We start from the raw sequence: 19666 nt of genomic DNA, 5'->3' as shown, positions 1-19666 counted from the left end.
CCTATTCCTTCGTTCTGCTACACCATTCTGTTGGGGTGTTCCAGGTGCAGACAATTGGGATTTAATCCTGGCCTCTGATAAGTAATTCCTAAACTCTCCTAAGAGGTATTCGCCACCACGATCAGATCGTAGTGTCTTGATACTTTTACCTAATCGTTTTTCCAAATCAGCCTTGTATTCTTTGAACTTATCAAAGCACTCGGACTTGCGGCGCATTAGGTAAATATATCCATATCTTGAATAATCATCTATAAAAGAGACAAAATATTCAAAACCTCCTCTTGCCTGGACAGATATAGGACCACACAAATCAGAGTGAACCAACTCTAACACTTCTTTGGCTCTATACCCCTTGGCCTTGAACGGCCTCTTGGTCATTTTTCCTTCTAAGCAAGATTCACAAGTTGGAAAATTTTCCAACTCTAATGAACTCAAAAGTCCATCGGCTATAAGCCTCTGAATCCTACTTAAATTAATATGACCAAGTCTTAGATGCCAAAGATATGCTTGGTTCATTTCTGAAGGTTCTTTTCTCTTATTAGAATTAGAAGATGAGTTATAAATTTCCATGTTTTGCTTTGTGGAAGAAATTAGATTTAAAATATACAAATTGCCAACTAATGCACCAGAACAGATAATCACTTTATTTCTTTTAATAACTACATCGTTACTGAAAGAAACTGAATATCCATCTAAAAACAGTTTAGAAACTGAAATTAAAGTCTTTCTAAAACTGGGTACATAAAGACAATTTCTTAAAATCAAATTTCTATTTCTACTAAAAGACAAGTAGACGTCTCCCACTGCAACAGCTACCACCTTAGTAGCATTGCCCATGTAGACAGTAATCTCCCCTTCATATAGTCGTCGGGTTTCCTGGAACCCCTGCAAGGAATTGCAGACATGATCAGTGGCTCCCGTATCTACACACTAGGTGCTGGTAGATAACACCGCTAAACATGTTTCAACAACTAGAGTATGAGATATACCTTTGTTTTGGTTCTTATGAGGACAGTCCGCCTTCCAATGTCCTGCCTGCTTGCAGATGAAGCACTTGCCCTTCGGCTTCTTCATTCCAGCTTTAAATCCCGTACTCTGAGATTTATTCACTTTCTTTGCTGAACCAGTTTGTTTCTTCTTCTTCTTACCTTTCGGTTTAGAAGTAGAACCATTTTCAGCATAGTGAATTTGAGCATTGTGACGAAATAACCCTTCTGCTGCTTGAAGTTCTGTCAGTAGTTCCCCTAATGAATAAATCCTTTTATTCATATTATAGTTTAGGCGGAACTGCTCAAAACTTCTAGGGTTGGAGGATCATATCGATCTGGGTTTCCCATCAATTTCTCCTCCAAGGATCCGTATTTCGTTCGGATAAGCCATCATGTTTAGGATATGATCCCTTACAGAGTACCCTCTTGCATGGTGGCTGTCATTATCTTTCTCATAGCTTCTTGTCTAGAAGCCCTATCCCGATGACCAAAGAGTTCCTTGAGATTGTTCATAATATCATAAGTTGTTGGTAAATCTTTATCTTGATGTTGCAATACATTTGACATTGAAGGCAAAATGTAACACCGCGCCATCTCATCCGCTTACCCATTTCCTATGATATTCAATCTCCTCTTGGGTAGATTCACCGATGGGTGCATCAGGCAATGCTCGGTCAGTACAAATTTATAGCTTTCAGTGATAAGAACAATATTCAGGTTTCTTTTCCAATCTATGTAATTTGGTCCAGTAAGTCTATTTTGTTGAAGTATGATGGACAGTGGGTTGAAAGTCATCCTAAGAATGACAAATAACTTTTGGTCGAACTCTAAATTTAGAATAATATTGATTCCTCAAACAATACTATTTTAAATTAACCAACACCTTAAATCTCGTGAATTTTGTATGCCACGTTAGTGTGGACATATACAAATTCAACATTTGTAAAAGGAGGTTTTAACCCATTAATTTTATTATCTTGTCAACCTAACTTTTGACAAATAAAATTAATAGTTGGTATTATTTGGTCACACAAATAATAGCGGTGACTCGTTTGGGAGGATACTATTAGATGTGTCTAAGTGTATACCATTACTTGACAGTAAGTCCATTAATAAGATTATGCCCCTTCCGTTGGGGAAGATCACACGCTCTTAATTAACTTCCTATAGTCATCCAAAATGGAAGTCTGTTCTAGTGATCCACAAACAAGCTCATCCGTTATGGAGGAAGGCACTCAGAGCCAACGCGCAAGCTTGTTTGCATCACTTACAAACCAGTAATGGAGACCATGGGATTTACTTAAAAATCCCTCTCCCACTTAGTTATTTATAAATGAGGAATTTTAACTATGCTAGCCTACTAAACTTGTAAACTAACATGCACACACAGCACAATATAAAAGCAATAAATAGAAAATCTAATTTTCAACTATTATGGCTTTTATCTTTAATTGTCCTCCGTGTGTTGTCATCCGAAGCTGCTGCCATATTTGGCCACCGCCACCGGGTCTAACTGTCGCATCCATCTTGCTCCGAGTTCCGCTGCGCCTCGGGTCTGACCGTCTTGACTTTAACCACCATCGTGTCATTGACCCTTCTGCTGAGCGGGCCCGACCTTACCATCAGATCACATGCCTCCCCCTTAAGTCTAGTCAAAGGAGGCTGTAAGTCCGACTGACTGGACAAGTAGTCTGAATTGGATTGGCCGATCAACCGTGATGCTGGTCTGGACTCCGATCGGTTTGTCGAAGAGTGTCGGACGACCCTAAGACTGCTCCTTGAGGCTACTCGACACTCCGCATATTTGTACTTCAAGAAATTTAATTTAATTTGTATCCTAGGTCGAGAGCGGTCGACGCTGGCGTCACCCAAATCCCTTCGGAATTTGTGTAAATCAGGATCATTAAAGCCGAGCACACGCCCACGCCTGTTAATGACGCCCATTAAATGTCACCCTATAGGCGTGTGCCACGTGTCACTACTGTTGGAACCCCAAGATATTTTGATGTGATCAAACAAGCTAAGTTAGGTCCTGCGTTTGTTTAACTCTTGTGTCTAAGTGTGCAGGAGCTTAGGAACACAGGAAATCGAGCGGAAGACGCGGCTAGCGAGAATGACGTCAAGGGGAGAGAGTCGACGGGCTCGGTGCGTCCGAGGGACGAGGTGACCGCGGAAGAGTACACCGGTGGACGAGAAGAACGTGCGCAGCGTTCGAGGGACGAGAAACCGGGAAGGAAGGCTGCTCGAGGAGAAGGCCGGAACTTGGGTTCGGGTGTGCCCTATTCCGGATGGCCGAGATCACCCAAGCAAGCGGAGCCGGAGCGAACAAGACCCAGACCTAGACGAGCTGAACCGGAGGTGAAAAAGTCAACGTTGTTGACTTTGGGCTCCGAGGCGCCCGGACCTGGATTTTGACCAGGATCACGTCAAACGCGATCTGATCGTTGGGGGATAAAATTTTATCCCCCCTGGGCGCCCGGAACCCATTCGGGGTGCCTCGACCAGTGCTATAAATATAGCACTGATCTGCACAGTCAGAATAACTCACTTGTAATTCATTTTTCTCTGTGCTTTATTTTCTTTTGTACTGTCAACGCTGTAAGAGACTACTCCGCCCAGAGGAGAATCAGATAGAGCGCTTACTTTCCTTGGATTAGCAATCCCCTGATTGCAAATCAAGTAAATCTCTTGTGTCTGCTCTTTTTCTTTTAGTCTCTTAGTTTAATTATTACAAGTGTCTTTTAAATTAGTTGAATATCCGAGAAAGGTTTTTTCGTTTATTCTTGTAGGGCAATTCACCCCTCCCCTCTTGCCGGCCTCTAAAGGGACCTACAACTGCCACCGTTGTCGCACGTCCGAAGCGATAGACGCTGATGTGATGTTCGACGGTTTGAATTCAACGGCTGGATCTACGCTCCGACTTCCGTGCCCTAGATCGAACGGCTCTGGTCGGCCGAACTCAATCTTTATAAAGTCGCCACGTTACCTCCATTTTCTCGCCTCACTTCTTCTTCTCCGATAGCTGCAGGCAGTTCCTTGTGCAACCAATGCTCCGGCGACCTTCTATTTTCCTTGGCGGCGACCTCCTCTCCTCTTTCTGTAAATTTTTTGCAACTTTTACTGTTCCTTAAGATTCTCGCGTCCTTCCAGTGTCCTATGCGTTTTCCGTCCACCTCTTCTGTCGATCCTCTTGTTTTCCCCTTTTCCAATCATGGCCAGTTCTTCCCGACCGTCCGACCCCGTTCCCGGTCTCTGGTATACCACCATGGAGACCAGGTTCGACGCGGGTGACGCCGAGAGCCTCCGGAGTGTCTATGAAATTCCTTCTGACCACGAAATTATTCTAGCCTCTTCGTCCGATCGGCCCAATGATATGTCGATCGGTACTATCTGTATATTCAGAGACCAATTCGTGGGCGACCTCCGCTTTACCATCCATCCCTTTATTCTTGAAGTTTGTAACAACTTCCGCGTTCCTCTTCCCCAGCTCGTACCAAATTTCTTCCATTTAGGGCACAAAAGCCGGAGCGCAGATCCAGCTGTTGAATTCAAATCGTTGAACGTCACATCAACGTCTATCGCTTCGGACGTGCGGTGATGGTGGCAGCGACACGTGGCACACACCTATAGGGCGACATTTAATGGGTGTCATTAACAAGCGTGGGTGCATGCTCGACTTTAATGATCCTGATTTACACGAATTCCGAGGGGATTTGGGTGACTCCAGCATTGACCGTTCTCGCCCTAGGATACAAATTAAATTTCTTGAAGTGCAAATATGCGGAGCGCCGAGCAGCCTCAAGGAACAATCTCACGATCGTTCGACACTCTTTGACAAATCGATTGGAGTCCAGACCAGTATCACGGTTGATCGACCAATCCAACTCAGACTACTTGTCCAGTCAGTTGGGCTTACAACCTCCTTCGACTAGACTTGAGGAGGAGACATGTGATCCGATGGTAAGGTCGAGCCCGCTCAGCAGAAGGGTCAATGACACGATGGTGGTTAAAGTCAAGATGGTCAACACCCCGATCATCATCGTCCGATCCGAAGTAATAGAACCTAATCGAACATCAATACAGCTCGACTCCAGACCGAGCTTCCGACGCTCAAAAGATCAAGTTTCAGTGAATCCAGAGGCTGAGCGGCAAATCCGCTCGGACTTGCCTGAAATCTCAAAACCAACAGAGTGGGGTCACAGCCGAGCGGACGGTGGAAGGATGACCGAGCATCTCTCCCACTCGACCTAAGGGCAAGGTCGCCTGAATGACTGAGGGCATGCCGAGCGGCTCTCCCGCTCGGCCCCAAGAGGGATAGCCGTCCGAATGGACGAGGATCAACCGAGTGGCTCTCCCGCTCGGCCCCAAGAGGGATAGCTGTCCGAATGGACGAGGATCAACCGAGTGGCTCTCCCGCTCGGCCCAGAAGCAAACAAAGGGAGTAGATGGTGATATCCTTCTGGGAACCAGTGTCACCGACATGCGGCATGCTTGACGGCATGGTCAGGCAGAGGATCATCAGATGGAAACTTCTACTGTCTTGTCAAGGATATGCTCGGGCTGTTAAGGTATGATGTCAGAGACACTTTTCTGACATGTCTTTTCAGGGTATGCTTTGAGAAGTGTGCATGCCTCGAGAAGCATGCACGCGCTCTCCGAGAGTCCTATATAAGGACCCCCAAGGTTCGACGAAGGTATGCAACTCTATTGTAGCTATTGTTACGTTGCTACTTTTACTTCTCTTCGTTTCCTCACTTATACACCGTCGGAGGCTGACTTGAGCTTCGGAGGGCCATCGCCGGGGAACCCCACTCTAGCTCAGCACTGACGTTGCTGTGGTTGCAGGTCCCTTCAACTCGGAGTTCGTCAAGAGTCAATATGAGCGCCACGTCTCCCAGCGTCCATCGCCTTAATTCTCGGACAAGATCAGTAGTGAATATAATAAATTTAAAAATATTATTTTTTCCTGTTAATCTTTGATTACATAACAAATATAATAAATTTCGATTGATTGAAATCAATTTGAGATTATTTTCCATAACTGTTATATTTGGTGTCATTAATCCTAACTTCATGCAAGATTTTGTCAAGACTTTCATCGTCCACCTGTATCGCCACATCCATGAGAAAAACGTGTACGAGATCCACTACTGGAAGTATGAGGGAAGCTTCTAGAGGTTGTAGGTTGTATCCTAGACGTGGCAGCCATCAGTGGTTAACCCCTGGTCCTCTGTGAAGGCCATCATCCCTTGTGCTCTGTGACAACTTGTGAAACGAAGAGGATGTGTCGTCGGTGTTGACTCTGCACCTCGCGGAACTGCCCACCAGCCCCACGACTGCTTTCGCACCCCTTGAAACTATCTCCTCTCGCCACCATAGGTGCTGCACCCCTCTTCACTGTCGACCTCTTTTGCTTCGCTGCATGAGTGACAATCTACGGACTATTGTCAAAGGATTCTTTTCCCTCCCCTTTTCTTTCATATTATTTATTTTCCTTCACCTTTTTCTTTCCTTTCCTATACGATAATTTTCACCTTTGATCTCTTTCTATTCTTCATCCATGTTTTAAAGTAAATAGAGCATAAACAAGGTTAATAAACGTTCGGCCTAACATGAACAATTATAATTATTTTTATTTCCTTTGAGAATATTATGAAGACTTTTAATTTGAGGAAGGCCTCTAAAGATCTAGATTTGAGGTTTAGATACATACACATATTTTATAACCTTATAATTTATTCAACTTTTTTCCTTTCATTTTCAATAAAAAAAAATCATTTTCTTTCTGAAAGTTATTCTTTGGAAGCCCGTTACAATCAAATTTTGGTATCTTATCTCTTAAATCCCATAATTATTTTGGCAAATGTAAATATTTCTTACATGTATTTATTATTTTGATAAAGAAGAAAGGAAACTATTTTTTTGAAAAAATATTAAATTATAATGAGAGTATTTGGAAATATAATTTTATTCTACGTATTAACAACTATAACTACAATTATCGTCACCAAAGTAAAATATATTTTAAATGATAATAATATTTTTTAAAAAAATGAGATCTCCTTTTGGTTACTTTTATTTTTTTCCCTTTATAAAACCGTTTTAAAAATAAATAAATTCATTGCTGGCGTCATTAGTGACGAAGAAGACCGCACCCAATGGTCGAACGAAATAACTAAATCCGTAGATATTGACTCATCCTGGCCGTTCATCATGACAACTCTATTGTCAAGATCGCCAATGCTGTTTACTTTAGGTGACGTTCTCTCTTCCCCACTGCCTTCAATTTTTCGTTCATTTTCAGCACGTTCTTTTCCCACCCGTACTGCTTACCTGCTTGGTATTGGTTCAAATGGCCGAGCCATTGCGCGCCAAACCGGTGGGGTCAAGTATGAAACCAATTGTGCGCTTGGTCGATTTGGGAGTAAATTGCCTTTTGGATTCGAAATTGCAGGTTAGCACAACCGATTAGGTAATATAGAAGCGGTGCGATTATTTTCGGAATTGAACAATTGATCCGCCGCTGGAAGGACGTCTCCAAGTTCGCTTTGGCGACATCGCTTTCTTCTTCATAGTCTGCGGGATTGCCGATCAATTTGGTTATCAGTAGACTCGTCGTCGTCGTTTTTTAGTTTTGGTTACGGAGGTAAGGTGATTCTGCAAGTCTCGCCGATCTTTTTTTTGTTATTTGGTTCTTTGGATGAGGGTTTTGTGCAGTTTTGACTTTTTTTTTTTGTTTGTGTGTGTGTGTGTATTGTTGATATCGTAGTCAGTGGATAATCTTCATGGCGAGGAAGATGTTGGTTGACGGGGTGCTCGACAAAGTTGGAGAAGAAACTAAACAATACGATTTTGATTTGTTCGTTATCGGGGCCGGCAGCGGCGGGGTACGGGCCTCTCGAACTTCGGCTGCCTTTGGAGCCAAGGTCAGGATGATCATGACGATGACAAAAAATACGCAGTTCTGTTCTAGTATTTTTTTTTCGTCGTTTTTTGCCTTTAAAATATTGACTTTTTCTAGTGAAGTGGGGTCTTATCCTGTTGTTCGAAACTATTTATTCTAGAGAAAGTTGGTGGATCGATACCCTTTCCTGGTTCTTAGAATGTAATTTTGTGAATTGCCATAGTTTCGTTTCGTGCCTCAGTGAGGATCCGAGTAGCTGCGACTACTTTGTTGTCTTGGGATGCAGATTAGTGACGAGTATTGCCATCTTTGGCTATTTGTGATATTTATCCTCCGAACTATGTTTCAAGTTGGATTTTTATCGGCTTCACAATGAGTTTTGGGAGATTTTATTCGTACAGTTAAATTTGTTGGTTTATGTACCTTAATTTATTCGTGCAGTTAAAATTTTGGGATATCTATCCTCCGAACTATATGCTGTATTCTTGTAGCAGACTTGTTTTTTGCTGGACTAGCAAATTATTAGTTTGTTTGTTTACCTGTTGTATTGTTAATAACAATGTAGGTTGCTATTTGTGAGCTTCCATTTCATCCCATCAGTTCAGAGGTCATTGGAGGTGTAGGTGGAACGTAAGTTTGTTTTTTTCTCTTTCAGTTTGGTTTTGATTTAATGATGCTATTGATTTTCAGTTGTGCACTATATATCTAAATAAAATGTGTTCTTGTTGTTTTTTTAATACTTCTTAAACCTAATAAATAGATTTGTAACTATCTTGTAAGCTTAAACCCATCCATGAAGCTAAAGCTTTATTTTGTGGCAAACCAGAAATTACATGTTATCATGCATAGATGTTGGATCTTGACAAGAGATTCTATGTATCAGATATTCGTAGGAAACATAGGAATGATTGGATTTGCTCCAATTTCGATTGAATATTTTCTTGGAGGTTGTATCTTGATAATGAATTTATATTTATTGAGCATTCCTTCCACACCAATGTCCTGGATCTATATTAATTACCCTGAGAGCTTTGTGGTTAAATGAGGCTATTGTCATGACATAAATTTAGTCAGCAATAACAATGGATTTTAACAGCTGCAACATGACACACTGGTTTTGCTATACGTCGAAATACTTCAATGTGTGACAGGAAATCTGTTAGTCAATAACTTTCAACATATATCAAACCATTTATAGTATTGTCCTCTTGTTATTGATCATAAGCCATCTTATGATGTTCAGGTGTGTTATTCGTGGATGTGTTCCTAAGAAGATATTGGTTTATGGCTCAGAATTTAGAGGCGAATTTGAGGTATAATCTTTACCCAATATTTCATCTACTGTTAGTTAGCCAATTGGAGGGGTTTCATGAAGTCTTCTAAACTTTTAATCAGATTCTTCCTCTCTGTGCTGACTGCTGTTGCAGTAATTCATTAAACCAATATTTTACTTAATATAACACTGCTTAAGTTTTAGCTTTGAATTTCTGGTACATTTTGGAACATTTTTTCTGAAATGTTTTCTGTAAAATTTTGGAAAGTGGTGATTGGGAAATGGGAAAAAATATGAAACAAAAACTTATGCTTTATGCTCAAACTTTAAATCATAAATGCTATTTGCTTAATAAGTCAATATTAGGGAAAATGGAAAAAGATTTGTGTAAGTTTATTAATTATAGTCATAGTACTCCTATCATCTTTATCTGCATTTTTTTTCCTGAGAAACACTGATCATAACCTACACCATTACAATGTGAGCCTGAGTGATTTTGATAATTTTGTTATTAATGGAAGGGCTATTGGGATATACTAATGAAGGTCATTTCTGAACCACTATTCTTTGCAATAGTGCTTGATTAATTGCCACATTCTAGATCAGTCGTTTTGTACGTGGCTTTCAAACATATTTCACTAATTGAGTTAATTGAAGAGAGTGTAAATACTAAATGGGAAAAATTCAAAGCTTGAACAATGGTAAGAGCAGAAAATTGATTTTCTACTTATTTCTTTACCCAGAGAAAACACCTTTAAACACCTGCGAGGCCATATATTTACTGGACATCTTATTTGTTCTTTATCTGTTTCATCCTTTGGTCTTAGCAAATATTAGATGCCAAGATGGAAAATGTATCCCTTATGTCACAACTGTGATATCTAGCACACAAAAGCTTGTTAATAATCCACATGAATTCTACTTTATAGTTGCTGATTTGACTATAAAAAAGCTTGCTTTTTTTACTACTTTGAAAGTTTCCTATTTTTCACAACATTGTTATTGATTTTGTACCCTTGCAGTGTGTGGAAACATTATTTTTATCTGGTTTATGTTTTTAATTGGTAATCTTTCCTACAGGATTCTAGAAATTTTGGATGGGAGATTGATGGCAAAATTAACTTCAACTGGAAAAAACTTTTGCATAATAAGGTCTGTAAGAACTTGAAATATTTCTGTTACTATTTGCTTTGGTGATCTATTCCTTGAACATGGGATTGCAACCATGAATGTAGAGATTAATTTGATAATCTCCATGCTGATTAACCTGCTTCCTACCTTTCTAAAATTTTATTCATGTTTAACCAATGAATAAGATTAAGCTACTTTGCCTAAGGAGGTTGTGGTTGCTTTATTCTGTTGTTGCTTGTGTTTGTACCTTTCCGTTTTTCCTCTATTAGGTGTGATCCAAATGGAATTCTTTACATGTTTATTTCTCATGAATTATTTTGCCTAGACTCCCCTCTATACTGAATTTTGTCTTCCTGTGATAATTTTATTACTACTTAACCCTGTAACTGGCATTTCTGTATTAATCATCAATTTTTGTTCATATTAACTCATTTCCAAGCTACCACTTATTCTCATGTGCTTATTCCAGTAACTATGGCTACTGGAAACTTAAGAGGAACATACTATTATGCAATTCACCTGAACCTTTTATTTAAGTTATTTAATTCATGACTTGCTCAAATCTTCTGTCATCTTGTTTCAGACACAGGAAATTACTCGTTTAAATGGAATATATATGCGGTTATTATCAAATGCTGGTGTGACAATGATTGAAGGCGAGGGGAAGCTAATAGATGCCCATACAGTTGAAATAACAGAACCAGATGGTACAACAAAGAAGCATTCAGCAAAGCATATCTTGATTGCAACTGGTAGTCGAGCACAACGTGCAAATATTCCTGGCAAGGTTTGTGTAGCTATATATTTGTTTCTTCTTCAATATGTAATGTTCCACATTACATATCTTTTGGGATTTGTTAATTTCAAGGTGGTTTGCTTGGCTGTATCATCAGTTTCTTTTGTTGAAATCAATATACTGTCTACCCTTTCATCCTTGATGGCAATATCATGACTTATTTTTCAACATCGTGAGAGTTTCTATATGATTTCCGCTAATCATACAAATAATTAGGAAACTCTTCCTTCATATGACTCTTAATATATATAATCATCAATCTCCATAAGCTTTCTTTTTTGTTTTTAATTTCAAATCAGTGCCATTTATTAGATAATGCATATCATAATATATGATAAGGAGTATTACTTTATGTTTGCCTTTTACTTAGATAATCTAAGCAGTTAACTGTAATTGCCTTACCTATATTTTTAGAATGAATTTTCTAAATACATCTTGCATAACTCGTGCTATGTTAAGTTCTTTGAAGATGTAATGGTAACTGGATTTAGTATTTTAGTTCTACACTGCTGAAAGTTGTCACTGATCCTTCTTTCTAGAATCTTTTTAGATGGTCAATTCTGTGTTTTTACTGGAACATTTGCATTATGTACCTGAAGCATATTGAATTAGAAGCAATTATTTTGTAGGTAATAGATATTGGATCCCATCATCCCTAATTTGTGTAGTGTTTTCTCTCTATTTATGTATCTGGCTTCTTACATATCAGGAATTGGCTATTACTTCTGATGAGGCCTTGAGTTTGGAGGAACTACCTAAACGTGTGGTGATACTTGGTGCGGGGTATGTGAAAAATTGCATGTGGTATTTCTTTCAGTAAAAACAAATATTTTCTAGTGCTCTGGATTCCAAATTTTTATTATGGGTTGCAGGTATATTGCTTTAGAATTTGCTTCAATATGGCAGGGCATGGGTGCAGAAGTGGATGTATTTTACAGGAAGGAACTGCCTTTGAGGTGACATATTAGGTTTATTTTCTTTGTGCTTAATCTGCAACTTCAATGAATCATATACGACAACCTGCAAAGTATCAAGTAACATCCAACAAGTTTTACTTTGTCAAATTTGAAGACGAACGTATTCTGAATAGACACTTAACCATTAATGCACAGGATTGATATATGCTCGATGTGCTTTATCTTCCTGCTGTTGTCTGTTGTTGTGTTGGTCACACTTTTTTAAATCTTTTGTATTTGACTTTCATCTGTTTAACTACAAAGGGGCTTTGATGACGAAATGCGAGCTGTTGTTGCAAAAAACCTTGAAGGAAGAGGCATAAGATTGCACCCTGGAACAAATTTAACTGAGGTTCAGTTTATTTGTTTATTTATTTTAAATTTAGTGCAACAATTTTAGAATTATATTTTTCTCTCAAACTTCTAAACTCCTCAAACTATTTTCTATTAGTTGCGGAAAAGTGAAGATGGGATAAGTGTTTTGACTGATCATGGAGATGAATTTACTGCAGACGTCGTCTTATTTGCGACAGGTAGTCTGGCATTTTTTTTTTTCTTAATTCTGTATTTAATTAACATTCACACTGTAACTTCCAGATTTTATGAGGTTACCAACTCAGCATGTATTCCACTATGACATGAAACTAAAGCAATGAACTGATTGTGGGTTGAAAATTTTCTGTCTATAACTTGTTACAGTTCATTTAGATTTATATCTTGTGAAGAATCGTGCTCTCTCTGAACTGTGCAAAAATTATAGTGCAATCTATTAATGTAGGAACTAGAAACACAATTGTTCACATCATTAACTCCAGTGACCAGGTTGTTTGGTGAACCCTCCTGTTAGGCGCTGTTATGCATCTATTTCTTGTGGTGCACCATGATTTTAGTTTCAACCACTTGCTGATGACTTTGAGCTCTTAGGAAATGGCCTAATATACTCTTTTGTGTCTTAATATATAAGTGTTCTACAACTGTTTACATGTAATAAAATTTGATTCTGATTTTGCTATAATAATGTCCTACACCTATTTACATATAATAAAATTTGATTTTGATTTTTCTGTAATAATTGAAAGTAACAAATTAATTTGATCAGAGCATTACATAAACAAGTGACCTAAATGTTAATTCAATTCTAATGAATATCTTCTGATGGAATATACTTGTATAATTCGACTGGGTTGAGTGTATTAAAATATTTGCTAAAAGTGATATGCTTTGCTCAACCAAGGGTCCAGTTCCTCAGGTAATATGGGGTTTTTGGCGTCTTAATGCATTGTTTCTAGCAACTGATTTGTTGTTTGCGTCTGTGTTGTTGGTACTTAAAACAATCCTTTTTGCACTTTGTTTTTCTTATACACAATATATAGTCAGTATTAACATGGCATAGCATGACCATTCCATATAATCATGGCAAAATTTGAATATCTAATATGATAATGTGCAAAAATACAGGTCGGGTGCCAAACACAAAGAGGTTGAATTTGCAGTCTGTTGGTGTCGAGCTTGACAATGCAGGGGCAATCAAGGTTTCTTATTTGTGCAACGCATCTTTCCACTGATTTTTTGAACACTTATGTGGATATCTTATAGGCATTCACTTACAATCTCTCACTATTAATTATTTTTCCTATGACGTAGAAATTTTGGTTTTGGATCCCTTAGTTGCTGTAAATTTTTGTTTTGGTTGCTTGCAATATGCTTAGATTTGTGGAACGTACAATGTTATGTAGAATTGTTACACACCTTTTATCCTAATTTTTGACATTCTATTATATTCTTAGGTTGATGAATATTCTTGCACTTCGGTTCCCAACATATGGGCTGTTGGTGATGTGACAAACAGGATGAATCTTACCCCTGTGGCATTAATGGAAGGAACTTGTTTTTCAGTAAGTTTCCATTTTGGATTATGCAGAAGTCTCTTTTATTTAGTAATTTTGCCACATATAGGTGATCTGCTATTTGTATTGCAGAAAACTGTGTTCGGAGGACAGCCAACTAAACCTGATTATGCTGACATACCTTGTGCTGTCTTTTGGTAATTTTTCTTTGAGAATAACTTTTCATGAAGCTAGTGTCTTAATAGTTTGAGATGTTTTGAACCTGCATCTGGTACACTGAAATCACTCCACTTCCCAATTGTCAAATTTCCTCAAATCTTACATGATCTAGGTTGTTTGCAGTTGTATCTGATGTCATTTCTTGGAACTCCCTGGTTCCTCATTTGCCTGTGCCAGTTCATACATTGTTTTTGGTTGCTGTGCTAAAACATCACTTTGGGTACCTGATTTTCTGGATATTCTTATATCTTAAAGCTATTAAAAACAAAGCTTAAAAATCAGAAAGTACCTGATTTTTTTTAGCCCAACCACTAGCCAGAATGCTTATACTTAGCTAATAAAGTGCACTGATATAAGCTTATAAAAATCTCTCCCATTATTCACAACTCACAATTTGAGACTAAATTAGAGTGTCACGGTTTGACGTCCTTTTTAAGACACGAACTCTTGCTTACAGTAAAAAATATTCTTTATTTGGCAACATCTGAGGCTCTATAATGGCATTGCGTATGAAAGTAGTTGTTTCTGGATACCTCACCATGCCTAAAATTTTATTGCTTCAAAACAACTATATATAACTTTATTTTATGCCAATGCCTGGTGAATTTTGTTCTCATTCCACATTAAATAGGATGGTATCATTTTTAATATTTATCTGCTTAAACCCACTGTTATCTTAAGATATTATTATTATTATTATTATTATTTTCAATAATCAGTTTGTTTCTCTTGGAATTTTTACACATGGCATTCTACTTGTCTGTTAGCTTGCCACCACTTTCAATAGTCGGTCTCAGTGAGCAACAAGCTCTGGAGCAAGCAAAGAATGATATTCTTGTTTACACATCATCCTTCAATCCTATGAAGAACACTATTTCTGGGTAAGTTTCTTTCTTGCTAGTAAGAAAAGAAAATCTGTACTTATCATGGGTCGTTTTTGTCATCTTAATCCATTTATATGCATATGGAACAACCATCAATGGTAAATATATGAAATGATAATGATTCTGAACTTCAATAAGTACCCGATGGTATTCCTCTGGCTAATGAAATGAATAAAGCATGCTAGTGGTCTTTGTAAATATGATTCATATGGCATTTCTCACCAGAGCATGCTTGTCAGTCTCATTCATAACTATGGAAAATTTTATATAGAAATATGAATTCTGATTTATACACTTTTTCATGTTTCAGAAGGCAAGAAAAGACAGTTATGAAGCTTGTTGTCGATTCTGAGACTGATAAAGTATTAGGTGCATCAATGTGCGGGCCAGATGCACCTGAAATCATGCAGGTATGTTCAACTAAGCACAAAATACCCAGGACATGCACACTCTCGTATGATATCATTTTCTCAGGCTACATTTAAATTTGCTTCCCTAATTCACGCTCGTTTTATTGTTTTATTCAGGGTATTGCTGTTGCACTAAAATGCGGTGCCACTAAAGCACAATTCGATAGTACGGTAAGACATGCTCGGAGTCGTTTAAACTTCATTGAATTATCTAGAAAATGTCTGTCAGCGGCTAGGAGAGACCTCTATTGTTGATTCTTTTTCTGATCTTACCTAAGATAAAAACTTGATATTAGCTATTTTTCTGATTAGCTATAATCATATCAGGTCTTCAATTTATCCATTTCTTATTTGCCCATTTGAAATCTTAATCCTACCGCAGGTTGGAATTCACCCTTCTGCTGCTGAAGAGTTTGTGACGATGAGGACCCTCACAAGGCGTGTGGCAGCTGGAACTAAACCAAAGACAAACTTGTAGATTCCTTCAAAAGCAGGTTCCCTTCTATTATTCAGAACAAAAGAATACCATGTTGCCACTATTCTACGGATTCAGAAAAAAGTAATTTGTTTCCCTGCAACTCAAGAGGGTATATTTTCTAGAATTATTGCTTTGTATTTTTGGTTCTATATATTGTAATAAAGGTGGCGGTTTATTTCTTTGCCATGGTCATTCTTGTCAGTGGGAAATGCAACTCGGCTTATTAGAACGATGGTTTGGTTCCTAAGATCACTGGCAACTTTTTTTATCTACATTTTTTATTTATTTAATTTCCTCGCATCATTTCCTCTTCGGCAAGTTGAAAGCCCTCTTTAAGAACCTGTTGGCGACGTCGTCGTTCCGGTGGCATAGCACCCTGAGGACCGTGTTGGGATCGGTTCCGCTCCATCGGCCGGTCGTTGGGGGCATCGGCAACCTCTCCATGGATCTCCCCAGACCGATAGTCTCGCACGCCATGAAAGTTAAGTCCTCCACCAGCTTCTCCGACGGTAGGCTCATCAGCGATACCACCCCCTCAACCCTTGCCGCCTCCTTCTGGACCACCTCCTCTGTCACCAGCCCCTCGCCGCAGGTGCAGAAGATGCGCTTCAGGTTGGCCACGTCTTCAATCACCATCTCGTAGTCGGAGCGGTAGAAGGCCCTGGCGGGGCCGCCGGCGAGCAACACCAGCAGGAAGGCCTCGAAGGATGCCTTCATGATCTCGCGAACCGCCAGCGGCTGCGCGCGGTCGGAGAGCATGGTGACGAGGAGGGAGAGGTTCTGCTTGAGGGAGCGGATGGTGGGGCGGACGCGGGAGTCGGCCACATTGCCGACGTAGATGGAATTGTAGAAGGACGAAGCGGAGTCGAGGAAGATGAGGCGGTGAGCAGCGACCTCGGCGACGTGGGCAATGGCACCGTGGATGGTGGAGCGGGCGAGGTCGAAGTTAGTCGGTCCGCCTGTGCGGCGGCGGAGCGGGGTGCACCGGGGGGTGCGTGGGGAAGGCGAAGGCCCGGGGCGGGAGAAGAAGGAGAGGGACTTGTCGACGGAGTGCAGGAGGCCGAGGAGGTAGTGGAGGGTGTTGAGGCGGACGTAAAGCCGCTTCGTGCCGCGGCTGACGGTGGGGCCGGGGTGGGTGGCGCGGTGGCCGCCGCCGCCTCTGCGAACGTGGAGAACGTTGGGCTTGACCCCGGACTTACAACCGAAGAGGATGGGGTCGATACCGGCTCTGCACGGGGTGGCTATCTTCTTCCACAGGAAGAAGACCAAGGAATCTTGGTTGCATCTCGCCAATGGTGGAACGGCTGGAACGTAACTCTGTTTAGAACCTGAGAAGAACAAAACGAATTTAAGGCAAAAGATTCAGAACGACTAGATCTCGTAATAAAATCTACCCACCACACGATGCGACGAAAGAAGTGTAATCCTGAATCAGAGAATCCAAGCTTTCCGTGAGGATCTGAACAACGCCATCCCTTCCTCCAACTTGGATCTCGAAGAACTCATCCACCGTCACCTTGGCCACCTTCATCAGATCAACTGCCGACTGCGCGTATGGCTCCGTCTTGGACTTGGGGTTCCAGCTCTGTCGTGTATTTCCAACATCAATACGGAGGAGCTGATACTCACAATCGAGGAGGCTTCTTCAAGTATCAGTTTTAATGTTACCTCAATTTCCTTGGCTCTGGTAACACACTCCCTCCCCATCCTCAACCTCTCATCTATCCAGTTCCTCAAGAGGCTCAAGATGACGGAGTCCACCTCGTACGGAACCATTTCCCTCAAGATTGCCTTCGCTTCGGCCTCAGCCTCGGCTAACTCCTCGACCGCCATCTGAACCAGCAGCTTCTCCAACTTGCCGGCGACGTGCAGGACCCTGACCAACTCGTTGGTCAGGCCTTCAATCCGCGACAAATGCTGCCTTAGCACGATGCCGTAGCAAGCGTGGAGGGTCATCAGCGCGACAACTCCCGGGACCGGATGCCATCTTTTGAGTATGGAGCTATAGTTCTCCTTCTCGAACACGGCCAAGTTTTCTACCTCTTTCGCGAGATGAACCAGCGTGTCATTTGGGTTCTCGTCTACTTCTACCACCATGCTGTCGAACTTTCCGTTTCCGTTCTCGAACACCTAAGACAATTAAGTAGACGACAACCTTCACAAACCTTCACATTTGATGTGAAAGATGGAGCCGAAGAACTTGACCAATATGACTATTGACCTTGGTGAAAGCAGTCTTCAAGGAAGACCTTATGTAGCGTTCGACGGAGCTTACGGATGAGAATTTGGTTCGAAACGAAGGCGTGCGCTGCGGGAAAACCCCCAGGATTCCGTTGGTCGAAGCATCTTCGCTGAGTGTCTGCGAGGTCAGGAGTGCCAGACCAAGCACGTTCTCCATCGCCCCAACTGCGCCTTTGTCGTACCACGCGTGGTACTCGAGCAGTCGCTTCTCGGCCCACGATTGCATTGTGCCGAGCAAAGCCGATAGAACTCGCACATGGCCGGGCTCTCTGTGTTGCCTCCTGGCGTCGTTGGCCACCTCGACGAGCATGGCCAGCGTTGCGGAGATCAGGTCGGGTTCCACTTGCCCGGTGGTGATGTACTGCTCGAACAGGAGCCAAGTGAAGCAGACGTTATGGACCGTCCTGTTGACGCCGAAGGTGCTCCATGTCTTCTTCATCAGCTCGAGAAGCTCGTCTACTTCGTCCAGCACCACCGTCTCATCTCTCCGGTCGAACACGGAGCGGAGCAGGGTCAAGTAGAGGTAGACGTTGAGGGGGTAGCCGTCGGCCCAATGGCAGACCACGCCGGGAACCCCATTGGACCGCCACGCGAGAGCCATGACGGAGTTGCCAAGCGTGCGCATGGCTTCCGAGTTCTTACCGGTGTCTATGGGCTTCACGGAGCTCGATCGGATGACGTCGGCCAGTCGGATGGCCGCGGAGTTCAATCGGTCCAAGGGGACGGAAGGGTGCAGGAGGAGGCCGGCTTCGAGGATTTTGAGCTGCCTCCGTTGCCAACGGTGGTACTCGTGTGCATCATTGAAATCCGAGGGTTTCAAGTGGCGAAGGAGCTCCAGGGGAAGAATGATGGTTTCCACCTTTTTCCCGCCCTAATCGAAGAACAACGCGATGGATACAAGATTAGGTCCGATTAGGTTAAATCGACGACAGGGAAGGATTAGGGAGATGGTACCTGACCGACGAAGGCGCGGACGAGGGTTTTCCGGAGGCAGTTATCTCGCTGCTCCGTGATGCCCATCTGCTGGCGCATGATCTCCGCCGAGGTCATGGGGCGCTGCCTCATCTTCCCCGAGGACAGACCTAGTAATCCTGCGGCCACGCCCATGGCGGGCGACATCACCGACATCACGGGCGACGAGAGGTGCGACATGACCCGCATCGGGGTGGCCCGCCGCGTGCGAAGACCTAGGGATTTCTTGATGCGGCTGTTGACGGACATATTCGCGCCACCTCCGCCTCCGCCGGCGACGTGGGAGGAGGCGGGGGAGCGGCCGGCTTGGTTTGGGGGGTCGCAAGTGCCTGATCTGCCGCCGAAGCCAGGGGAGGAGCGGCAGGAGGTGAAGAAGATCTCGTACGCGGTGGCACGGAAGTCGTCGCGGGTGAGGTCGTCGAGGCGGCCCAAGGGCCATTCTAGCGCGGCGCCTTCCTCGTCGGTCTCCTCCACAGGGAAGGGGGAGACGCCGGAGGGGCGCCGGCAGACCATGGAGTTGCGGCGTCGGCAAGGGGACGAGGTGTGCCCCCTTCGTTTGGTCGATA

General features: G+C 42.0%; 2 protein-coding genes across 3 annotated transcripts; one reads left to right on the top strand and one right to left on the bottom strand.

The window, feature by feature from the left end:
• The first annotated feature begins 7476 nt into the window (after positions 1-7476).
• Positions 7477-16073, top strand: LOC122056082 (glutathione reductase, cytosolic-like). 2 transcript variants are annotated; one of them, XM_042617862.1, is made up of 17 exons: positions 7477-7635; positions 7759-7915; positions 8459-8523; positions 9137-9206; positions 10247-10318; positions 10881-11084; positions 11803-11876; positions 11966-12049; positions 12314-12401; positions 12501-12582; positions 13508-13581; positions 13837-13944; positions 14029-14093; positions 14883-14996; positions 15310-15409; positions 15527-15580; positions 15792-16073. In XM_042617862.1, exons 2-17 carry the CDS (start codon positions 7775-7777, stop codon positions 15885-15887), a joined length of 1491 nt encoding a protein of 496 aa, XP_042473796.1. In that variant the 5' UTR covers positions 7477-7635; positions 7759-7774; the 3' UTR covers positions 15888-16073. The 2 variants fall into 2 exon arrangements, with proteins under 2 accessions (XP_042473796.1, XP_042473798.1); XM_042617864.1 differs by having other exon boundaries at positions 7478-7640.
• LOC122056081 (protein unc-13 homolog) lies at positions 15889-19613 on the bottom strand. The gene is made up of 5 exons (XM_042617861.1): positions 19083-19613; positions 18109-18999; positions 17556-18017; positions 17286-17472; positions 15889-17215 (listed from the first exon to the last, which is right to left on the bottom strand). The coding sequence occupies exons 1-5, from the start codon at positions 19611-19613 to the stop codon at positions 16188-16190; spliced, it is 3099 nt and encodes a 1032-aa protein (XP_042473795.1). The 3' UTR covers positions 15889-16187.
• Between the last annotated feature and the right edge of the window lie 53 nt (positions 19614-19666).

This window comes from Zingiber officinale, chromosome 3B (genome assembly GCF_018446385.1).
Source record: "Zingiber officinale cultivar Zhangliang chromosome 3B, Zo_v1.1, whole genome shotgun sequence".
Taxonomy (NCBI): Eukaryota; Viridiplantae; Streptophyta; class Magnoliopsida; order Zingiberales; family Zingiberaceae; genus Zingiber; species Zingiber officinale.
The sequence above is the reverse complement of the archived record's forward strand: the minus strand, read 5'-3'. Positions and strand labels throughout refer to the sequence as shown.

Coding starts and splice junctions, on each gene's coding strand:
- LOC122056081 (XM_042617861.1), bottom strand. CDS start 19,613: ATGGTCTGCCGGCGCCCCTCCGGCGTCTCCCCCTTCCCTGTGGAGGAG. Junction 19,000..19,082: donor TCCGCGCCTTCGTCGGTCAG/GTACCATCTCCC, acceptor TTCTTCGATTAG/GGCGGGAAAAAGGTGGAAAC. Junction 17,216..17,285: donor TTCTTTCGTCGCATCGTGTG/GTGGGTAGATTT, acceptor TGTTCTTCTCAG/GTTCTAAACAGAGTTACGTT.
- LOC122056082 (XM_042617862.1), top strand. CDS start 7,775: ATGGCGAGGAAGATGTTGGTTGACGGGGTGCTCGACAAAGTTGGAGAA. Junction 9,207..10,246: donor AATTTAGAGGCGAATTTGAG/GTATAATCTTTA, acceptor TCTTTCCTACAG/GATTCTAGAAATTTTGGATG. Junction 11,877..11,965: donor GTGGTGATACTTGGTGCGGG/GTATGTGAAAAA, acceptor TATGGGTTGCAG/GTATATTGCTTTAGAATTTG.